This window comes from Alligator mississippiensis, chromosome 5 (assembly GCF_030867095.1).
Source record: "Alligator mississippiensis isolate rAllMis1 chromosome 5, rAllMis1, whole genome shotgun sequence".
In the NCBI taxonomy this organism is placed as follows: domain Eukaryota; kingdom Metazoa; phylum Chordata; order Crocodylia; family Alligatoridae; genus Alligator; species Alligator mississippiensis.
In genome coordinates, this window is record NC_081828.1 from 8,676,419 (window position 1) to 8,700,370 (window position 23,952).

At 43.5% G+C, this 23,952-nt stretch overlaps 1 protein-coding gene across 1 annotated transcript in view; it reads right to left on the minus strand.

Moving 5' to 3' along the window:
• NRDC (nardilysin convertase) overlaps positions 1-22,913 on the minus strand; it is a 40,673-nt gene extending 17,760 nt beyond the window's left edge. Inside the window, exons 1-15 of the mRNA XM_006262236.4 lie at positions 22,680-22,913; positions 17,636-17,951; positions 16,811-16,892; positions 14,772-14,925; positions 12,457-12,530; positions 11,295-11,390; positions 9,827-9,949; positions 8,571-8,628; positions 5,405-5,478; positions 5,095-5,164; positions 3,832-3,909; positions 2,868-2,988; positions 2,722-2,780; positions 1,653-1,707; positions 437-541 (exon numbers count right to left, since the gene is read on the minus strand). Of these exons, the coding sequence (XP_006262298.2) occupies positions 437-541; positions 1,653-1,707; positions 2,722-2,780; positions 2,868-2,988; positions 3,832-3,909; positions 5,095-5,164; positions 5,405-5,478; positions 8,571-8,628; positions 9,827-9,949; positions 11,295-11,390; positions 12,457-12,530; positions 14,772-14,925; positions 16,811-16,892; positions 17,636-17,951; positions 22,680-22,870 (1,656 nt within the window). The 5' untranslated portion in view covers positions 22,871-22,913. The remainder of the gene's footprint in view (positions 1-436; positions 542-1,652; positions 1,708-2,721; positions 2,781-2,867; positions 2,989-3,831; positions 3,910-5,094; positions 5,165-5,404; positions 5,479-8,570; positions 8,629-9,826; positions 9,950-11,294; positions 11,391-12,456; positions 12,531-14,771; positions 14,926-16,810; positions 16,893-17,635; positions 17,952-22,679) is intronic.
• Between the last annotated feature and the right edge of the window lie 1,039 nt (positions 22,914-23,952).

Here is a 23,952-nt window from a genome sequence, read left to right on the forward strand (position 1 = left end):
CTCCCATCTGCAGTGCTGCAAGCCCCATGTGCTGGTACGGAGCCAGCCTGGTTTGGTGTGAAGGTACACTCCAGTGGACCAGGCTGAGCAGGCTCTGTGCCATCGCGTGCAGCCCCCAGGACTCAGCTGAAGCCACATGTTGCAAGAGGGCTCTGCCTGCTGCGGCCATGAGCACCCTGAGATCCACTGCCTGCTGCTGCCGCCGCCACCAGCAGTGGCAGGAGCTGTACACCATGGGGAGGATGGGGGACACGCACCTGTGGCTGGGGGGGGCCCCCAACACCACCCACAAATCCCACACCCACCCAGACAGGGTTTTTGGCACAGTTATTAAGGATATAAGATGAAAAGTAAAAAAAAAAAAAACAATTAATTTAGCATAATTTACAATTTTTCTGCACATAATTCCCTGGGGTGTAGCTAGAAGGCAACTCACTTCAGGCTTGTATTCAAACAGAAGCTGGTCTCCTGTCAGGAAGTCCTCCTTCTGAAACAACTGCATATTTTCACAAAGGCTTTCCACATAATCAACAGGATCAGTCTGCAAATAAGGAAAATCATTTCACACATCACGCAACTAACACAATGGTTTTTTGCAGAGCAGAGCTTGTCTGCTGTATTTGCTGAGCTTTACTTTTGGTTACTGAACCTAAAGGCGAGGCCAAAACTGCTCCTTCCTCATTAAGCTTCTCCACAGCACTGAAATGTTACAAAGATCATCATTTTTTTTGTTTAAAAAAGGATCCTCCAACTTTCCCAGAAGCTAAAAAGGAGGACCCATTAACCCCTTATACTTGGCTCTTTGGCTATCAGACTGGGGAATCAGTGTCTAGAGAGGGGTGGTTTTCTGTTGTGCTGGTGGTATGACTGCAGCTAAATTCTGAACAGCTGGGATGTAAGATTTGAAGGTCTTTCTTTCCCTTGTGTGTCATTTTCTTTCTGTATCTTATTGATCCTCCCCTATATTTCTCCTTCTGTTTTCTGTATAGGAATCTTAGCCAGCCAATTAAATTCTGCTATGCACACAACTTTTACATTTCAAATGCTTAAAAAAAATCTTTTATTAAGCATACAAAAGGAAAACAGTGCAGTGGTTGCAGTTACAATGAAGTAACCCAATCAGCAACTCGAAGTTCAAAGGTTTAACTATGCAACCTTGTGATCGTGAACAAGCGTTTTGTTAACACTTCATCTCTTGTTGAACAAGGTCATCCCTAACTCTCAAGATTACTCTTCTGCAAACTCCCCAAAGCACAAGTGTAAAGAAAGATCTGTTCTGCAGGTGACATAATGCATGTACGCCTAAAGAAACACTCTTCTTCTTCATATATACACCACAATTAATGGACAAAACCTTTATAGAAAAATAAGACAAGGTTTCTGCACCAAAGAATTAATCGCTCTAAACAGGGAGGCAGGGGGCATGATATTTTGCTTTTGTTAAAGGACATGTTCACAAGTCTAACATTATTCTATCTGTGATGTTAATTTTTCAGCTTAACCTTCTTGTTTTGCCTTATCTCATCTATGTTTTCAAAGTCACATGTTATCAGGGCCATGTAAATTCCTAAGCTAAGTTATGTAGCAAAAACTCCAGCAGCAATCTAAAAATTTAAGACTTTATCTTCATCAGATACTTTATAGACATGTACCTGTTCTTGATAATGAAATTCGTTAGCTTCAATCTTCTGTATCTCTTCCCAAATTCTGTAAAAGAAGAGTTTTTCCCATCACCTTGATACCTTTAACAAGTGACCAAGAAACACCATGTCTAGGTAAGACATCACAAAATGGAAATTAATTTAGTCAGTTTCTCACAATAATTATACATCTATAAGATCTGGAATCTGGTGAAAGTGCAGTAGAAGTACACACATAAATCCTTTTTTAACTGGAAATCTCAAAGCATTTTAATACTGTCAGTCAGCTATCATTACTGCTGCAAGTTCTTATCTCTTTTCATACAGAGATGGAGATATTAAAGCATAGAACAGTCAAGATTAGACAGCAAAACCAGTTAAAAAGCTAAGAGTAGCACACACGGAATTCCTGGCTTCTTGTCACCTGCCTTGACCACCATGCACCTCACTGCAAAATGCTTAAGGCTCAGGGTTTGGGATGGAGAGAACTCTACAACAACTCCTAAAGCAGAGAATTTTCCATTTTCCATCTGTCATTGTGGACACAGCTACATGCAGATTGATAAGTATTAGTATATATCAATTTAGTTAAACCAGTGCAAAAGGCTGTTATTTCACATTAAATGGGTTTAAGTCAATTAGGAACGGCTTTACATCGAACCAAACTAAAAAGTCCACGTAAACAGGGGTTAGCACAATTTTAACTGCACAAGTTTAAACAACAATTGAAGTTAAACTGGGACAAATTTCCCACATCAACAAGGATTACACTGCAGTCACTCACCTGGATATAATCTCAGCTAAAAGAGCTGTTCCCTGACTATTCACCCTTTCAATTTTGCTACAGCACGGCTGGCAAGACTTAGTGACATTTCACTGCTGTTCATCACACTGCCTTTTTATGGTGACCTACAACTCCTCCCTTTCCTTTTAACGATGATATTTTCCACCAGTGTCACACTGTGTTCACTTTTCTGATATGTACATACTAGAGAGGAGATAACACACACCTCTAGCAAATAGGGGAAAGCTCAGAAATTTCTGGTGCAACAATGCAGACCACTGGGTCTCATCCACGTACCTCTTATCTGGCCCTCTTTTCTGTAACATCTTCAGGTACTGAAATACAACATGTGCAACCTGAGGGCAGAAAGACAAAACTGATGAACTACTTTGATACTTGGAAATAACAGACTGATATGAAGTCCAAGCTGCAGTGAAACTTACCTCATAAAAGTGCTTGTAGCCTTCATCAGTCAAAGTAACAGAAATGCTGAACACAGAGTAGGTGGAATTCTGTTCAAATCCTGTCTCACCATTTCCTCCATATAATGCAAGAGCCCAAAACCTATTGTAGAGTTAAACCAACTATTTAACATTTGGTTAAAAACTTTTCTGAAGTTTAAGCAGCATGACTGTATCATTGCTCTAGCTTATTTCTGACCAGCTTAACAGCAAGCCCTTTCAAAGTGAACCCGAAACAACCTGTAACCAGGTGTCTTTTTACCAATTCATAAAGCACAGGTTTAAGCTCTCTGAAATTCAAAATAAGAAACAGACAGGACATTCAAGCAGGGTAACTCAACTTCATGATAAGTATTTGGTATGAACCAAAAAAAAAAAAAAAATCAATGATGCTGAAACAAACAATAACTGCCAGTCACCTGCTGGTACTGATTATGTGCTTCTGGCTTTTTTTTTTTTTTTGGCACAGTATCGGAAACCATTGCAGGGCAGGGAATTGCTCTGAATTCAGGCCTTTGCAGATAAGAGAACCTGATTTTTAATTGTTTAAAATACAAGTTGCAATTTAAGTATGCAGTGCCTATTCTCAAACATTTGAGATATTAAAAAAATATTTCAGCAAATTAAATTTCAGAATTAACTTTGCCAGACGAATTCCCTCCTCTGACAAGAATTGCTTGTGAAGCCTTCAAGTTTTCAGCTATAGGACACACAGCGCTGGTTTTCGATTCTGGAGATACAAACAGTCCAAGCACAGGAGTATCTGGCACTATGGAGAAATAAGGGTAAGCTCCAAGAGCATCTTCAGTATCTTGGCTCCTGCAAACTTTAAGCAGCATCACTGTAGAGCTTTGTCACTAAACCTTACTAGATCAGAGAACTATTTGCCTATCACTACTTTACAATAAAAGCAATATTTAGAGTATTCTTGAAGAAAAATACGTACTTTTTCCTAAGAAAGGAAAGAACACTGCCTTTGCCTTCATGACCTACCAGCCATGAAATGTAATGAAGTGGCTTCACCCTGTAAAGAAAAAAATAAAGTTAAAATTCCAAGAGGTAAAAGCATCTTTCATACAGAAATCCCAAATCACTACAAAAATAAACTTAATTATATTCCATCTTGACCTATGTTACCTTTAAACAGCAACATCAAGAAGATTAAATCTAACTGACTATACAAGGGAATTTAGGTTTACAGAATGCAGTGAGCCAATCATACATACAGGCTGGGGAGTTCCCCCCCTTGAAAGCACAGAGGCAGAAAGGGATCTTGGAGTCATTATTGACTCCAAGATGAACATGAGCTGCCAATGCCAGAACGCAGCCAGCAAGGCCAGCCATACCTTGGCATGCACTCAAAGGTGCATCTCAAGCCGGTTCAGAGAGGTGATCCTTCCCCTCTATGCGACACTGGTCAGACCGCAGTTGGAGTACTGAGTCCAGTACTGGGCACCGCACTTCAAAAGGGATGTGGCCAGCCTGGAGAGGGTCCAGAGGAGGGCCACCCGCTTGGTGAGAGGGCAGCAGGACAGGCCCCATGAGGAGAGACTGAGGGACTTGAACCTGTTCAGCCTCAGCAAGAGGAGGCTGAGGGGGGACCTGGTGGCTGCCTACAAGCTCATCAGAGGAGATCAACAGCAAATAGGCAGAGCCCTTTTCTCCCCAGCACCACCTGGGGTGATGAGGAACAACGGTAATAAGCTGACGGAGAATCGGTTTAGGTTAGAGATCAGAAGGCAATATTTTACAGTTAGGGTGGCCAAAATCTGGAACCAACTTCCCAGGGAAGTGGTCCTCGCCCCTACCTTGGGCAAATTCAAGAGGAGGTTGGAGGATCACCTGTCTGGGGTCTTGTGAACCCAGCATTCATTCCTGCCTGTGGCAGGGGGTCAGGCTAGATGATCTGTTCAGGTCCCTCCTGACCCTAGCTACTATGATACTATGAAACCAAAAACTAGACACGGATGTTAACAACCTTTGCATTGGTTCTTCCCCAGCTTCTCAGTTAAATCGATATAAAACAGAGTTAACAAATGTGACCTCATTTACAGAGAGGTTTGCATCACCTTGCTATATACACACTTTGAGTTAAAATAGTCTGAACTGTAATATAAATCATTTTGAAAGAGCCCAAGCTATTAGCAAGATGTATAGACATTCACTAAAGCCACAAGTGTGCCATCAGTAAGATGCAACATCATGTTACCTGTAATGCTGTTCCTGAGGGGGAAGTGCCCAGGTGATGCTCAGTGAATGAATTTTTCTGATCGGAACAACTGTACAGGAAAAAAAAAGTACTAACTGTAAATGCAAAGGTGTTAGAGAGAAGTAGGAGCAGCAACCTGCAATGGGCAAGAGATTTATTAAATGAAAAACACAACACTGGGGAAGTTATACAAAACTACTTATAGCAGAAGCTCAACAATGGTAAGTCAATCTTCTTAAAATTTCAAAGCAACAAAAATTCTGCACTGTGGTATATTCAATACTTAAAAAGAGGAACATAGTTCACTCACCTCTGTAAAGCTTGTGAAATTCTGGTGTGTCAAATGGTTGCGTCAGATGGCCAAAGTTTGGTTTGGAAAAACCACTAGTAAAACATAACAAAAATCACAGCACAATTACCACTCACAATCCAGGAGGACGAGAACAAGCCCCCATCATTGTTAAGTGATGGAAACCTTAAAACTTCACACAACAGGATGCAACTCTTACCAGGGGCATATTCCAAATACCACCGCATCCTGATTAAAAGTCAACGCAGTGTTCACTAGTCCCCAACGACCCCCAAATGTCCTTTCCTATTCCCCAAGTTACTGGGACATCATCTACTCCTCATTTTATCCACAGCACCAAACATCGCAAAAACTAGCACAACACCGGAGACTAAGGCAGGCCCCAACTATGTGGGCAGGGGCTGCTGAGAAATGGAGTCACTACAGTCACAGTCTTGCTGCTGGAGGTGAGGCCAAAGAGCTTTATAACCTTGACCTGGTCCTGCTGTCACAGAAAGGTAACAACTGAACAGTCTGGCTGATTTCTACCCACAGAAATAGTGAAATAACTGTGCTGGACCTGGAACCGTGTGATGTATGCCAAGCTGCAGAATTCACCAAAAGTGGGTTGCTTTATCAAGGGTGAAATGAAGCACATTGTACTTGTCTTCAAAAATACAGTTTGATATTTGAGTGGAAGCCACTGCGATGCCACGAGGAGGGCCATACAGAAGTAATCTTTGCACTTCAGCAATACTGAGGCCAACAATATCTGCATTTTAGGGTCTGGTGATTCTGATGTTCTGGACTGTCACTAAATCAGGGGTGGGCAAAATGGTGGATCTGGCTGGCAGCCGGACACCATTTTCCAGCAGCCCCTGATCGCGTGGCTGGGGCCGGTCTCCATGGAGACCCCAGCAGCAGCTGCACAGTGATAGCACAAGACTGGGGTTGCCATGGAGACCAGCCCCAGCCACGCTGTCAGGGCATGCATGGCAGGGCAGGGATCTTGTGGCAGGACCAGCCCAGTCTGGGGCCAAGGCAGAGCTACGATCTGCAGCCTGCATGCTCAGGGCAGGAGTGCACAGGCTCTGCCCCTGCTCCAGACCAGGCTGGCGCCGCTGCAAGGAGCCAGGGCAGAGCTGCAATCTGCTGCCTGTGTGCCCCTGCCCGAAGTGTGCAGGCTGAAGATTGTGGCTCTGCCCTGGCCCCAGATGGACTAAGGTGCCCCTGCCACATTCTCCCAGGGCTCCAGAGCAGCCCCCTGCCCTGCCACAACAGCTGGGGCCAGTCTCCATGGCAACCCCAGCCTCGCACTATGACAAGGCAGCTGCAGCCTCCATGGAGACCAGCCCCAGCTATGTGGGCAGGGGCTCCTGGGAAATGGAGCCCACTGACAGCTGGATCCAGCCTATGGGCTGCACTTTGCCCCTGCACTAAATCCACATTACTACCTGCATTCTGACAGCAAGCAGACAGCGCAACTTCACAAAGAAGTTTCCCTGTCTGTGACCAACTTCAGCGGTATACAGGCACTGTCCTTGATGGGTGGGATCAGCTGTGCTGAGATTTGTCCCAGCCCAGCTGATCTGCTTCGCTGGACAACACAGACATTGCCTGCTGTCCTGCAAGGTCAGACCCCTGCCACTTCTGGCTCTTCAGGAACCCAATCCTGTGGGACAACTACAAAAGGGGAAACCCTAGCTTCCCTCATTTGCAGGGGTGTGCCTCAGGAATCTCCCAGTAAGGGATTCTGCAGGTGCCTGTATTGTGTCCTGAATCCCAATTCAGGGTGCTCCTCTGCAAATGGACATCTCTCCTCCATTTGCACAGGTGGACTCCGAGTCAGGGTGTAGCAGTTCAATATATATGCTCAGGGAATCCTATGCTGAGGGAGTCCTGGGGTATGCCTCTACAAGCTACCATGGCTGTAGGGACCCAATCCTGTGCACCCCAAAAATTCCCCTGAAGGGAGCCCCTGCCAAAGGCAACTGGACAGCACAGATAGCTCTAGACTTAAGGCAAGCAGATGTCCATCACAAAAAAACAGCACAGATGTTTACCGCCTACTGTTCAGGCCACCATTCTGGGCATTTGTGGTGTGACAAGGGGCACAAATGTCTCTTTGCAACCTTCTACTTCCAGCAAAGTTAAACACTTGAGCCCAAATATGAGTAAGAGCACACTGAGAAAAGAGGAAACTCACATTTCAGTAGTTATCTATAAGCTATGTTAAGTGTAAGCAGCAAGAACTCATGTAAACGATTGCTACATTACTTAATCCCTCCTCCCCCACTGCCCCTTCAATACCCAGCAGGTAAAAAGAGTATCTTCATTCTACTGCCCCTCTCCCTCCAATAGACAAGTCAACATCACATCCTATAACTGATACATTATCAGTCCTTAGCCTATTACTACTGACAATTTTTTTTTTAAACACAGCATAAATCAGTTAGTCAGCAATCTATAAAACTCAACAAAACGTTTAAGGGGAGAGGGGGTTCTCAAGAAAATCTTCAGCCACAACAGGTCAATTCTGTTTAAAATCTGCTTTTTGAAGGGCCACTCTTGATGAGTTCAGCCATATTAAAGGTAACAAATTTTGGACAATGTCAATTTTAGCCAGCAAGCACAATGTAGTGACTCTGGGTTGCCTCAGTCTGAAAAACCACAGTCACTGGAAAATGACAGCGTCTATCCACTGCCACACCTGCATTTTGGTAATGATTCCTGACATTAAGTAAGTATACAAGGTTTAGAATCTTTCTAATACAGATTATAATTCTTCATCCAATCACATCAAGCAACAAGGTATAGCAAATGCCAATCAAGGCTAACACTTCACAGCAGTTTAAAGGCTAAATTCTTCCTAGGCAATGAGATTAGAAAGTTTGTATTTTGTTTAATGCCAACCTTTAACCTTCAAAGTTAAACGTTATCCTCAGCCAGGGAAGAAAATTTCATCAACACAGGTAGCAATACATTCAAGGAAGTCAACACTTCTGAATGCTGCATAAATGGAATTTCGTAAGTCTGCAGTATCATTTTACAACTTCACAGAATTATAGAAATTAAGGTTGGAACGGACCACAGCAGGTCATGTAGTCCAACCCCCTGCTCAAGGCAGGACCATCCCCAGCTAGATCAACCCAGCCAAACTTCTAATCAGGTAATCAGAAAATCTTACTTATTTGGGATCTCCGAGAAGATTTCTGTCACCCATTTTTCCAAAGTATCTAGAGTTTCTGTAAGGGAAGAAGAAATATAAACCTAACTATGGATCAGGTCTTGATCTTCATATGCTTCCTATAATCTCAGGCCAGATAGGACTGGGATTACAAGTAATGGTATCTAGGCTACACATAAATGATAAAACTTCAACAGCTTTGGAATCTGCAAAATCCATAGGATGCATTAGACAATCCTAAGCACTATACTTATACAGAAATGTGTGATGCAAGCCAATGTAGTCATGCCTTGGGTAACATAGTACTGTGTGTCAAGTGAGGAGCATTATTTCCCCTTTCTTCCTTATAGAAAAAGGAACATACTATTAAAAGTTAACAGCTCACAAAAATAATGGATTGGAGAAAGCCTGGCTAGCTACTGGTCCTTCCACCAATGCTTTAAGTGCTCTGGCTGAACTGATGCTAAAGATAGATCAATCAGGATGTCATTTTATAGTGCCTCACATCCCACAAGAAATCAGCAGTACAGGGTCATTTCACCAATGAAATGCTGTCATTTCCCAACATTCTTACATGCTAAGTATAAGCCAATCAAAAATCCCAAGGCTAAATCCATTCAATCTTTTCAAGTTGATCTAAGCTATGTAAATTGAACCGGCAAGCAAGTGAACAGACATTCACTTTTGATTCCGGAAATGCAACCACAGGCCTGCAGCAGCCCAGGCCAAAAACCAGGGGCTGCTAGAGCACGCCTCCCTGCTCTGCTGGAGCAGACAGCTTGGGCCAAGGCTAGCCCACCCACCCTGCGAGGTGGGGTTTGCAGGGGATGCTGGAGGGACTGAGAGTTAACTTGAATCTGGAGGGCATCTGGGACAAAAGTTCAATAAACCAAGTTAACCTAAATCAGTTGAGTCCAATACTACATCCATCCATGTTTATTTTAAACTGGTTTTGGTCCTTTTGAAAACAGTTTATGTGCACTTTCTGCTGTGTTACAGATTTGAACCAGTTTCTGATCATGTATAATGGTTTGTGTGTAATTTCTGTCCCTAGTCGCAAATAAAAACCCCAAAACCACAGAACTCCTAGCATCTATACAGAAGTAGAGCCTCCATATTAATATTTCACTGGAGAGAAAAAAATCTGGAAACATACAGGCCCTAAGGAGAGGTGAAACAATCAGACCAAGTTTCAACATTTTCATCCCTGAGAGCATTAATATTTCCACACCTGATATTTTCACAACTGATGTTACCTTTGGACTGGACAACCAAAGTCATGTAGTGAGCAGAGTAATAGTGCTGCCAGAACTCCCTCAGCCTGGTATAGGTATCAATATTATTCATTTTGGGCTTATGTTTGAGAGTTTCTGCATTACCTGTAAACATTTAAAAAAAAATGTTTAGGAATCTGAATTTGCTTATTCCAGAGCCTCATACACCTAGTTTTTTTGAACATGGGGCCCAGTGTAAGATTCCTTGTGCACCCAAACTCCCAGTTAAACTAATAAGAGTTCTATATATACAAGAGATGCAGATCAGGTTGAGTGTTTTAACGCCATGGAAATAGAAGAAATGTTAAGAATGTACAACCAAGGGGTATGAACAAACATACTTTGTAGTGGCTTCAAAAGGAGAGGAGGGAGCTGCTGCTAAGACTGTACAGCAACTGTTACGCAGTAATTAGTATCTGTGCATGAGCCTGTAGTGCTTCGAGTGTAGCAAAACCAATCCCTCTAAACCTGCCTTTTCCAGGGTCACAGCTGGGACCGTTTGCTTAGGCTCAAACAGCCTAACATTCTCGGCAGCATTCCCTGCCCTTCTGAAACCACTATAAATACAGGCTTGTCCATACCCAAGAAATTTTAGCATATCAAAGCCTTTGGGAAATTTAGGGTTAAGGGAACACAGACTCTGAAATGATACTTCTTTCTACTTTCTTACTGTTTATACAACACTTGAGAGTTTTACGAAAGGTCTGAAGAAAAAGCAATTTGGGCATTTTTCACGTCTACACTGTGTACTGGAGAACGCTTTGCGTAGAACCGGTTTTGTTTCTCCTGCTCACAATGACTTTCATAATAGGGAAGAGAAAAGCACTTGGAGAATAATAATAAAACCTACAATTCTAAGATGACCTGATCTACAACCTGCCCTGCCTTATAGTTTATGCAGAGCAGCACAAAAGGGGCTTGCTGACAATGGACTCTAAAAGGAACTGGACCATCTGGGAGGGGAGTGAATTCTCCCTCCGCCCATCCCACTCACAAGGGTGTGGAATGACAGTGAAGCCATTCCTGAGCTGCCTCTACAGATGCAAGGAAGATCACATGGCTTTTAAAAACTCTCCTAGAAACCATCCACAAATACATTTTTTGCATGTCCAAAATGCAAACTTCATTTTTCAAGGACTCTGAATGAAAAAAAACAACAAGTAAACAAAACACAGGTGCCTTCAAGAACAATCATAAGTTACCACAAATCGCAGCAATTTGATTTTTAACATGAAATGGGAGCTGAGCTAGAGTGAACAGCATCTTAAGTAGATGCAGCACTTTTTGTCCCAAAGTGTACTCAAAATAGTAGCACAAAGAGCTCAGAGCTAATTTAACTAATTTCAGCCAGAATTTGGGGCAATACCACAAACTGCCATCATTAAGACATTTTACGACTTTTTCCTGTACCACATATATTTATTTAACCTTTTAGCAAGGGAGAGCTTACCCCAAAAGAATTTCTTCATAGGATGCCCAGGTCTGGCAAGGCTTCCAAATAACATCTCTTTTCTGTTTGAATCAGAGGGCCTTGCTAGCTGATACTCTGTTCATTTAAATAATAAACACTGTATTAAACATCAGGATGCGAGGTAATATTCTAATGAAACAAATATCAGCATTCAAGAGGAGACGCAAAGTACATGGAACAGCTCTGGACAGGCTCTTTTAAAAGATGCACGAAAAAGCAGCAAATAGTAAAACCATATCACTGTCACTAAAGCTCAAAATAAGAAAAGAAAGACCCACTTGGTTATCAAGAAAAGCCAAAGAGAAGATAAAGGGGAGAGAGGGGAAGCGGCATTTAGTACCCAATTCTGTGATATCTTTAGTGCCCTCATCCCCCACAGAGCTTAGTGGCAACGAAGGGCCATCATCATCTTTCATAAATCAGGACACTAAGGAAAAATGACTACAGATTGTGTTAAATATAACTTATTTCTTTCAGTATATAAAAGTTTCTCTCTCAGCTACCCTGGAGCTCCAGTAGGGTTATGAATGGAGAACAGAAGAAATTCCTGAATTGTCTTTATTAACATTTATTAAACTCAAAACCCCCAAGAAACACTGAAAAAAGCAGTGCTTTGAAAGTTCCAACTGCCCCACTTAACCCTTCTTTTCAGTGAAAGAGATGAAAAAGCTTGGGTTCATTACTAGATTCAAATTTAAAGGTTGTTCTTTCTTAACGTGCCTTTACAAGTGTACGTACCCCTTTCAGACTTTCATTCTATGCCTCAGTATCAAGTGAAGGCATCAGACATTTTTGCTTCTTTAAAGAACATTGTTAAGGCTCTATTTCACTCTATACAACTGGCTTGTCTTGGACAACTGAATTAGCAAAACACTTCAGAAGTGTTTTTCTGGACTAGGCTTACTGCCATATTGATAGAAACTCAAACAACTGTGTCCTATTAGAGAACAGTTTGGACTTCATTACAATCATGCGGAAAAATCACAAATGAAATTAATTAGCTATGCTTAGGGAAAACAGCATCTACCTAAACTCAGCACTTACAGTAAGGGGTTTGGCAATTTTGTTACGCCCAGCTCCAAACATTTATTTTGAAGAATTACGATGAAAGCACATGCAGTTAAAAGACAATTATTCTTACCGCTGTCCACAGCCTCAACTTCCCGGTCAATCGCATCTCTGATCATTAATGGGTGAATGAAGAACTGTGCCCACCTAAGAAAGAAATACCAGGAAATTTAATTTTTCCCCTATTTATATATTAGCAGGCTATTTTCTATAACAAAACATATAGAAACAAACCACAGAAAAGCACATAGGTGACACACATTACCAATGCCCAAGATCAGATTTTTGCAATGATTCAGGAAGAAAATTAATAATCCTAGACTTTATCATCACTAGTTCTTTAAGCTTTTATAGGAAAATAATGCATATTCTTTCATCTTCTCAGCAACAAAGGCAATGCCTCTGCTCTTTGAAGTGGACTGACGGGGGGCAGCCCCAAGATGCAGGATTTTTTTTAACCTGCCTTAATATCCTAAGAATGATTCTACAAGACCAAACAAGGGATCTATCTAGTCTGGTGCCTATCTCCAGCAGTAGCTGGATGCTTCAAAGAAAAATGCAAGAATTCTTAACTCTTCATACTGGGGAAACAAAATGAGCATAGGGAAAGTTTACTCCTAACTCCAGGCAACAAATTGTTAAAACATGCCCTAAAAACATAAGCGTTTAAACTCATTAACGTTTTATTACCTGTATCTATGAATATTGCTAGCCAACAAATCTCTGCTCCCCTACACAGAGAGATGGATAATGGGCAGGCAAGGTAACAACATATGGATGAGTATCGGATTTTTAAAAATTACCTTTAACACATCCCCTTTCCCCTCTACGCGGCACTGGTCAGACCACAGTTGAAGTACTGTGTCCAGTTTTGGGCACTATACTTTAAGAAGGATGTGGATAACCTTGAGAGGGTCCAGAGGAGGGCCACTCATACAGTGACGGGTTTGCAGGCCAAGCCCTGTAAGGAGAGACTGAGGGACCTGGAGCTCTTCAGCCTCCGCAAGAGAAGGCTGAGGAGGTGATCTTGTGGCTGCCTACAAATTCATTATAGGGGGCAGCAAGGGATCAGAGATGCTCTGTTCACCAGGGCGCCTCTTGGGGTAACAAGGAACAAGAGTCACAAACTGACAGAAAGCAGATTGAGGCTGGATATCAGGAAGAACTTCTTCACGGTGAGGGCGGCCAGAATTTGGAATGGGCTTCCAAGGGAGGTGGTGCCCTCCCCTCCCTTGGTGATCTTTAAGAGAAGGCTGGATAGGCATCTGGCTGGGGTCATGTGACCCCAGTGCTCTTTCCTGCCCAGGGCAGGGGGTGGGACTTGATGATCTGTTGAGGTCCCTTCCAACCCTAGCGTCTATGAATTTATATATCAAAAGCTAGCAGGAGCACCTGTCTACTCCCTCTGTACATTTCATCATTCTATCGGGTTCTTCTTTCCTCTCCACTAAGTAGTTTGTTCTTTGCAATCTCTCCTCACGTGAAAATTCTTAATATTTGAGTTGCTTCTCTTTAGGCCCCTTCAAAACATCCAAAAGCCGAGCGGATAGCCATCCTTAAAAAGCTAAATCTTGTGCTGTTATGTATGCTTTAGGCTCTGTGAAACCAGCAATCCTAAGGGGTGCACATTCTAGGGCAGAATTCAGCTTAAGCACCATTTTAGTGGCTTTGAGAAAAATGCTTATTTGCAGGGTACTCCTAGGAGGCTTCTGGGTATCAGAACTATTTCATTTTCACTTCTTACCAGGGACTTTTCCCCTTGTGCAGGAAAACAATGTTTTCACACATCCCATGTCATTCAATGAGCAATCTGAATGATATTTCTTGTCACAGAATACATCATTTATTGAATAAACTGGAGCATGTTAACTCCATTTTTTGATGTTCTACATGACAGCATAAGAGTCCAGGCTTCCACCTCCTCCCATGGGATAAAAAAAAAGGTAAGTTTATACAGGAACATATTTAAAAAATACAAGTCACTGAACAATTCTAGGTAAGCTTCTTCTCTCCATAGTTAACAAAAGGAAAGAATCAAACACAAAAATATGAAGAACCATAGAATCCAAATTTTCTAGATTAAAAGAAGTGAGGTCTACCCTCTTCTCACAGGAGGTATGTATATTAAAAATACCTACAGTATTGTGGGAAACAGACGCTACCTCAAAAGGTTTCAAAATATTCAAAGCCAAGTCACGGACTCCTTGCACCCTAAGGATCCCCTGTTGCAGGAAAAGGATTTTAAAGAAGTGCAGCAACAGGAGGATCATTTCACTCAGGTCCAGATGAGGCAATGAAAAATTATACAGTCTTCTCTGACAGACAAAGACATCCATTAATCTATTTTAAACCAAACTATGTAGTTATTATTAGGTGTGATTAAGTTACCTGTCAAGAGCTTCTTTGAAGTATTTCCTTTGTACATCAAATTGAAAGACAGTCCTTTCACAGTCAGTGGAAGCATTGTCACTGCCCCCATGTTTCTTCAGAAATGCATCAAAGCCATTCTCATCTGGATACTTCAAACTGCCCATAAATACCACTGGAACAGAATCAGCCAAATTAGAGATATACACATTTGTAAATTACAACTACAAAAATGCACAGCTCTCGCTTAAAATGAGAAGTAATTAAATAGAGGTGACCTGCTCTTCCACTGCTTTGCACTTACCATTGCCATTTTCCTTTATGAAAAGTCAATTTACCGTGCAAATCGATCAGAATAAAAATATTTCAAGCCCAAATGGCACAGCTGTAAATAAGTACTCCAGGCAGGCTGTGGAGAAACATTTCTACAATAACTGCCCAGTCTAAGACAAGCTGAAAGAACGAAAAGCTTCAGAAATGAGGAACACACTTGGTTTTAGTAGTCTTTAAAATTGGAGCTTGACTGAATCTAATACCAATAATCCTGTATATAAAGTGCATCGATATGCCATCTGTGGGCTTATCAACCATTATATTATAGAGGAAGGCCAACTCCATTACAGCAAGCTGAGAACTTGCTACTCTAAAAAAAAAAAAAGTCACCATTTCTGCATGTGCAGCCTCTCAAGAGCAGAGGGACAGATAGAGAGGAATCTACATTTTGGATCATGCAAGCAAAGGAATAAATTCCCCCCCTGCCCTGCCCTATCTAAAAACGGAATAATTAAGTTCAGCAAATATTACCAACTTTTGTTAGGAATAAAGAGTGACCAAACCATGACTCTGATCATGATCCAAATTAAATGCTGGAGGCTGCAAGTGAGAACAGTGGAAAAAACCCTGGTCATACCCAATTCACTGTCCCTTTCAGCATCTACTGTGCCACTGTGTGACAGGATGCTGGGGGGCAAGATGAAACTATGGTTTGACCCAAAAAATGGCAGCTCTCATGTTATGTTCTTAGGTCTCTGTTACTTCACATTTAATTCAGCTGGTTCACTGCACCCATTTGAGAAAGTAAAGTGGAAAATGCAATTTAAAAGAAAGAATTTACCTTGGGAAAATGGCCCATGGCCTGCTAGGCACGTGCCTAATGCTCACATCATGAATGGCCAAAGTAGCTGAGAGGGTTTCAAGTCGGTCAGCATTCCTAAGAACCGGGTCACTCAAAGGGAAACAGACCAGACCTAGTACCAGCCACTGTCAGTTCAAATCAAACCTTGGGCAACACTTAGGCTGTAAGCTGCTACAATCTGCCCCTGTCAGAGGGGGTACTTCTTTTAATTTGTGAAATGTTACCCATGTACAGCAAAAAATTCAGGAGGGCATTTAAACAATTTCCATAAAAAATAATTACACATTCTTTGCTTGCTGGAAGGAACGAACGAAGTATGGAAGAGATGCAGGAATGGGATTTAAAGGAAAAGGAAGAAGGAATAGGGAGAGGAGTGAGGGGACATGGGAAAGGGGATGTAAAAGCAGATGACAGAGTGTGCCCAAGTCTCATATATATGTTCTTCATTAACCTTCAGTGCAATCACATTTGGAGCACAAATGGACTCTTTTGCAAAAAAGACACTGGTCCTGGAAGCCAAATTCTGGTGTAGCGTAAGTGAAATTGCTTACACTAGTTCTGAATTTAGTTGTAGAGTTCTGAAATAGCTGCTTTGCATCCATAATCTTCCACTGTCCCAGTCACTGCTGTCCAACAAGGAAGTCAACTACTCAATCACTCTTAGATGTGACTAGTTCCTTCAGATCAACATAAGCATTTTAGTAGCAAGCTGTATAGAACCTTGCACTACTGCTCCATCCATGTGCTGTGTGTGTGTTGTGTACACACTAACTTATCTAAGCAAATGGTAGGAAAGTGTCAGACACTGACTAGCTGAAATGGAAAGAGCAGTTATACATTTTAAAAATGCTGCTGCTTCTTACCTAAACTAAAAATCATACCTTTTACAGAAGTAGAAAAGAGTGAAATATAAGCAGATACATACTGTGCTCCAGAAAGTGTGCTAATCCAGGCAGATCTTCAGGATCAGAGAAACTACCAACAGCAACACAAAGGGCAGCTGCAGACTAGAGAAAACACAACATTCACAGTGAGCTATTTCTCCAGGAAAAGCATCATCTGACCAGTAAGGGGATATTTCAAAGCTATCATACATTTACTCTATTCCCCACCTGGTACAGAAGAAGTGGACATACAGGCCACTGACAACGTGAAGAAAAAAACCCAAAAACAAAACAAAACAGCACTTCACTAGAAGAGGAAGTGCATTAGTCTGACCCAGCTCCACAGTGTCTGTATAGATCAGGCGCTTCAGCGGGGCTTTTTGGCACTTTTATCTAATAGCTGATAGAATCAGCTTTAGGTTAAAGTGACAAAAGCCCCTGCTGAAGTGTGTGATCTATACAGATGTTGGGCAAGCTGAGTCCAACTAACACAGTGCCTCTTCTGGGCACGCACTGCGCTCAGTATGGGGGCATGCCGAGCTGAAACTAAAGCGGTTTATTGGTTGGTTTGTTTTTTTTTTGTCATGTCTGTAAGTAGTCACAAGGGCTACATTATATTCCATTCTGAGGCAATCACTGGGCAGGCCTTGCATCTGAGAAACAGCACAGGCTCTCCTCTGGGTAAGAAAGATAGGGTCTCTGCATAAAAGTGATAACGACCATAAAAGCTCTAAGACAGATTAGGTAGTGACACACAGGAACAGAGGACCATGTCAGAAGCAGCGCCCAACCAAGAGCTACAGAGTTTGTAAACGAGCAGAAGTTCTCCATGTAACCATTTTTCATTTTATAGCATTAATACATACCTGCTTTTCTGTACAGCCCCTCTTTCTTGTCTCTTCCTTTTCTACTAGTTCTTCTAATTCACTGTCAGGGTCATTGAGTTCCTCTCCATCATCATTTTCACCTTCTTCCTCTTCCTCCTCATCGTCACAGTCCTCATCATCATAATCCTCCTTGTCATCTTCAATTTCTGCCCCAGAGTCATCATCCTCATCACTTTCATCTTCTGATTCATCATCATCATCCTCTCCTTCTGAAGACAGTGCAGAAGGAGCACCATCCATGTTATTTAAATCCGAAATCAATAGTGCACTTAATCCATTTTGCAATTTGATGTACCTAGGAGAACAATTGTGTGAATACTTGGACATCAGTTGCTTCCTAAAACCTCTGAATGGCCAGATTTGGGAGTTTCCAGATTTACCATAACTGTGTGGGGCTCCTCAACAGAAGTAATAGAGGACAACCATGAACTCTGGCATAATTTATATCTGTACCATACACCAATACAAGCTATACCAAAGTATCTAACAGACATGTGGCTTATCCTAGGACAGGGGTGTCAAATATGTGGCCGAAGGAGCAGTTCTATCTGGCATACCAGGCCTACAGTAGAATTAAAAATTTTGGCCCCACTAGCTATGGCTGTTGGCCGTAAGCTTGGCTTGCCACTGCCCCGGACCAGTCCCTTACACCCAGGACCACCAGCATACCCCTCCTGCCGTCAAACCACTTGCTAACTCTGGACCCACTGCTGCAACCAAACCCCTTGCTGCCCCCAGACCATTCTTGTGCCCCAGGCTGGATTCAGCCTGCAAGAAGCCCCAAGGTGAGCTTGACATCTCTATCTGAAGGGATGCTACCACAGCACCTCAACACCAGATGGCAGGAAAACATGTAATAATAATCTGTTTGCCTTGAGAGAACTGCAGACAATCTATATCAGTAAGAGTTTCCTGATAGTTTTCAGGGGTAACACTCCAGCAGACCAGGTAAAGTCACTTGGTCTGAGGGTTTATATAATCCATATGGGACAATATTACACCAATATAATTCTGAAAACACTGATGCAAGACCAGGCCCTGAAATCACCTGAACAAGATGAAGTTTCATACTAAAAGTAATCTTGAGTTTTTTTGGAAGAGGAAGAGTCTCCCTGATATGTTTTTACAGCACCTATAACAATAGGCATCTTGTGGACAACCACAGCTCTTACATACTATGGGAATACAGGAAAAAAATTAGCCTACCCTTACATTTGTACCATTGACATGATGTGCCTTTGACTTCTGTAAGAAAGTCTCCCCGCACATTAATTCCTATAACATTAACTGCATTCAGCTGAGGATAAATGAGGCCCAACTCATTTATTGCAAAGCCTAGAAGGGAGGTGTAATATTATTAAACTTCACTGTGTTTTATTTTTAAGCGAATAAGCTCCTTTTATAAGCGAATCAGCCAGACCTTTTTGAAAGGTTTATGAAATATGGACTTGTCAGGTGTCCAATCAAGTAAAGGCAGAGCACATTATTTGGCAAACTAAAAGTGGAACCAAAGCACGAGACGAGTTTGACGAGCACTTTGAGAAAAACGGAAGTACCTAATAATATTAGTAGAAATCAGACTGATATTTTACTGTGAGGTAGAGGAAAAAAACTGAGCTTTTACTTTGCACAACTGTATCTGAACTATTACATGCTGCACGGGGGGTGGGGGCAGCAGGGCTTTACGAACAGAAGGTTGGGTTACCTTCCTTAGAAAAATACATCCAGAAAGAAATTGTTTCTATGCAGGCAGACCCATGCACCAGAGTCCCTCTAAAGAGGGATCTAACACCCTTCCAGGTGTATTAGGGTTTTCCAAGGGTCTGCTCACCTGTATTAGGAATGAGGCCATAACCATCCCTTTTTAGCAGCTCTTCCACAATCCAAGTCATTGTTTTCCTCTAGCATGTCTTATTTAAACAGTATCCACAGATATACAGGGAAAGTGAGGTTGATCTGTGTAAAATATCACTTGTCCCGCCACAACTTAAAACTGCCGCTGCCTCAATCCAAGTGAAATAATCATACTGGCCATCTTGCTATTCTAGAGGTGACAAATCTGTAAACTGCTGCCATGACACATCTTCTCAGTACCTGTGCCCTGGACAAGGCATCTTAAATTATACACTGTGACCAAGAAGTTTGCTTCTATATCTTTCCCAGATGATTCTCATGTTCTTCTGCTCAGTAGCCATAAGCCTTTATTGTGATTTAACATATGAAAGATCAAAACTAAACCTCAAAAGCCCAATAAGTTGCCAACTACAATTATTGTCAGTCTGGAAAGGGATTCAGCCATACTACGCACAGCCATGACAATGGTCCTATTTCTCAACAAATGGAGATGTCCATCCTTCATTCAGTTTAGTGGAGGCAGTCAGGAGATCACAGCAGCATGAGAGACGTTTTCCATAACAGAACTGCTTACAATAGTTTAGTCTGCTTGATAATAATGTCACATATATACAAATTTGGAAAGCTGTTTACAAAACTTTAACTATGCAACTGCTGACCCTACAGCATTTACTCAGAAAGCAAGCCTCATCAGAGCTTTGGGATGACTACAGTGCACCCCTATCTTCTTCGCTGCTGTAGAAAATTAGCTTCAGCTTTTTCATGGTCCCACAATGTGTAGCCATCTGCTTCCAATTATGTTGGTTTATCTTGAACAGCTGTATATTAGTTTTCAAAAGAATTGTGGAGTCGTGTTTAATAAAAGCCTGTTTAGCTACTGAAGCCTTTACATCTCCATTTTCTTGCTTTATTATAAATAAGTAACAAATGACACTTTTTTGTTACTCATGCCCTAACTCTCTCTAGGGACTGAAAAGATTATGTAAGAAGGCAGAGAAACAGCTTCCGTTAGCAGGGCAGCAGATAATTTAGGCATCTATTTCAAGGTGACTAGCTTTCAGACTCCAGAACAGAGTTAAGTAATGCTGAGTAGAGAGGACAGGCGAGACTGGTGTCCTTTACTTTTTCCACGTTTTACTCTGATGGAAAGGGACAGAAGTGTAATCAATACATGACTGAACACTAATTAGTATGCAGAGCATTGAGTAAAGCCAATCACTGAACCCAAAATAAAGAGCAAGGATAGCACATATTGGTTGCTTTTTAGAAGGGTTAGTTTTTCGGTTTTTGTTAGTGTCCACACAGAAAACAGATTAATAAATGAAAGTAAAGTTCTTGTTTTAAACAGGAACTATGGTCCTCCCCGTGATGTTTAAACTGGAAGCTGTGCTCTCATGACAAGGTGTTTCCTCAGGTCAGCCATACAGAAGCCGGCAGGCTAGAGCTGTTCCATGCAGAAAACTAAAATTCCAGCACCGATACAGGTTTCAGACACTTGATGTCTTGTCTGCTATTGCATTTCTTGGTAACAAAACAAAACATCCAAGTTCAAAGCATGTTAAATGTAACAAAGTAACTGCCTTTTTAAAGTAATGAGTAAACACCGAGATACATGTGAGTTTAAGTTAAACGTTTACAGAATGCTTTAAACATCCAAAAACAAGTCAATTAAATCCAGCAATAAGGCTAAACCGGAAAGCAAATCCTGAGGCATGCCATATACCAGAGCATGCAAACATGCCTTTTTTTCCCTCTCCCAGGTTAGATTAAAGTTTACTTTTAATAAACTCCACCATCATCAGAACTCCTTCTGTAAGATTAGTGTCAATGTAAGATTGAAAGGTGCAGTTTGATAAAGAGAACGGCAGACTCTCTTGGAGAAAAATTAATATTATGTTAGAAGGGCTAGTGTACAGACAGAAACACGAATGTCTGAGTCCAGCAATGAAGAGAGCATGTGTTCTGCTAAAACGTCTCAGATCCTTTGCTTGCAACACATGTTTGGCATAGCGGACGGAAACGTCAAGAGTTTTATTTATTAAGGGTAAAATTTCAGAAGTGCTTGGTACAGTCACCGTTCTTTCCCTGGAGGGAGAGGCAAGGGAAGCGCAGGATTTTCACCGGTGGAACAGCACATACATGGCGTTCTTCCATCAGACTTGCCTGACAATAAGTGGGACAAAAACTAAGCAGGAAGAAGGACAAGACAGAACAAAGCGGACTGGCAAGGGAACGGGCCAGCTGTTTTCCTACGCCAGATGATGCAGCCTCTCCATGCAGGCAGCAGGAAGGTCACTTCATTCGTTTTCATCGTCGCTGCAAATTCAGAACTCAGCCGAGAGTTTAGTACGAGCCTTTTTACTCATCAAAAGGCGACAATATTCCCTGACATTTTTTTGCCTCTATTCTTCACAGAAACCCATCCAGAAAAAAAACAAAAAAACACTCGCTAGCCGGCAACCCCTTATTGATCAACGGGGCTGCAGTCGCAGGCCGCTCTCCAGGCTGCTCTGACTGGAGCCACCTCATTCGGGACAGACGCCGGCTTCCCCCTATTCCCTCCGAAATCGGGAGAGCGAGCGCTGCACGGTAATTCAGCGGACGTATGAATGGTTCGAGACCAACTCCCTCGGAAAGGAAAACGACAACCTTGCTACCTACGCGGTCACCTAAAACGAGGAAAGGACGTGGGTTTCACATGACGTGGGGGCGTCCAACACGCTCGACACAACTCTTGACATTAGTTAAACCGTTATACTTGTTCAATCGCACCCACGTCCGACGCAGCGCCCCAGAGCCCCCCGGCCTGCTCTTCAGGAAAACTCTGTTCTGCTTTCAGAGGGGCTCCCGGAGCCCGCGCGCAGCGGCGAGGAGCGATCACGGCCCCCTCTGGACGGCGTTCGGAGCCGCTGCGGACAACTCACCTTGCCTCTCCCTCCCCTCGGGAAGGAAACCAGGCACTAATTCGCTCAAACGCCGTGTGAGGAGCCGGACCGCGTTTCAGCCTCCGAGCGCTTTGCTCAATCGGGGCGTGAAGCAGCTCCCACGCCCGTGCCCTCGCTCTCACCCGAAACCCGCGACTTGGGGGGAGGGCAGCGGGCACTTCTCCGGACGGGCTCCGCGGGGCACCCGTTTGGGAAGGGAAGGGGGCAAGCGCGGGGGGACTCACCTGTACTGCTTGGGGTCGCTGGGGGACTTGACGATGTCGGGGTCGCCCAGGCCGGGCCCGGGCCGGCGGTCGCCGCCCTCCGAGTCGGGCTCCGGGAGCAGCCGGCCCTTGGCGTCGCGGCCACCCTCCCCGGCCTGCGGCGGCAGCTCCGGGCAGCTGCAGCTGGACGCGGCCTTGTTCCTGCCGGGCATGGCGGGGCCGGGGCCGGGGCCGGGGGGCGGCGGCGGGTGGCGGCGGCCGGCGAGGCTGAGGGCCCGCCCCGCTCGCGCGCTGCTTCCCGGCGTGCTCCGCGCGACCACGGCCCAGAGCCTCCGCATCCACAGCGGAAGCGCCGCCCCCGCCGGCCGCCTCCAGCCGCACGTCCTGCCTCGCGCGCGCCTCCTGCGGCGGGTGCTGAGGTGCAACGGGGTCCGCCAGGCCCCGCCCGCCCCCGCCAATCAGCGCCCGGCCCTGCGGGTCACGTGCCCTCGCGGGGCCAATGCCAGCCGCCGCCGGGGTGTGCTCGGCCCCGATTGGCTAGCGAGGGTGCTTGTGACGTAAGCATGGGATGAACCATAGGGGTTCGGGAGCTGGGGGGGGTGGGAAATGCGTGACCTGGCTCCCTTTCAGGAACAGTGGGGCCGGGAAGAAGAGAGCAGAGAGCGATGAAGGGTAGGCTGCCCTCCACATCCTCACATTGGTCTGTTGTTTTTAAAGTTTATTATACCGCTCTCCCCCCCTCCCTGCCTTGTGTTGGGCTCGTCCAACCCCCGCTTGTGGGGGCGGGATTTCTCGCCCCAGTCTCTTTTAACTCATTGGTTCAAGGAGATGCTTGTCATTGGTCGCCGAACCAATCAGCTGACGCGAGGGCGCTAGCGAGGAAGGTTCCATGTGGGCTAGAAGGGGGAGGAGAGTCCCGCTCCCTCCCTCCCCCCCACGGCCCCGGCAACATGGATCGGCCCAGACTGCCAGGGGCCTGTGGGTGTGGAGGGTGCCTAAGTCACTTAGTTCCATATAGATAGGGGTCATCCATATCAAGTTTATACTAGAGGATATATATGACTATATATATATATAACTATATGGGTCATCCATATCAAGTTTATAATAGAGGAAGTATATATACAGCTATATTTAACTATATATAGCTATATAGGGGTCATCCATATGAAATTTGATAGGGGATGTATATAACTATATATAAATAACTATATAACTATATATAGCTATATAGGGGTCGTCCATATCAAATTTGATAGGGGATGTGTGTGTATATATAGATATATAGATATAG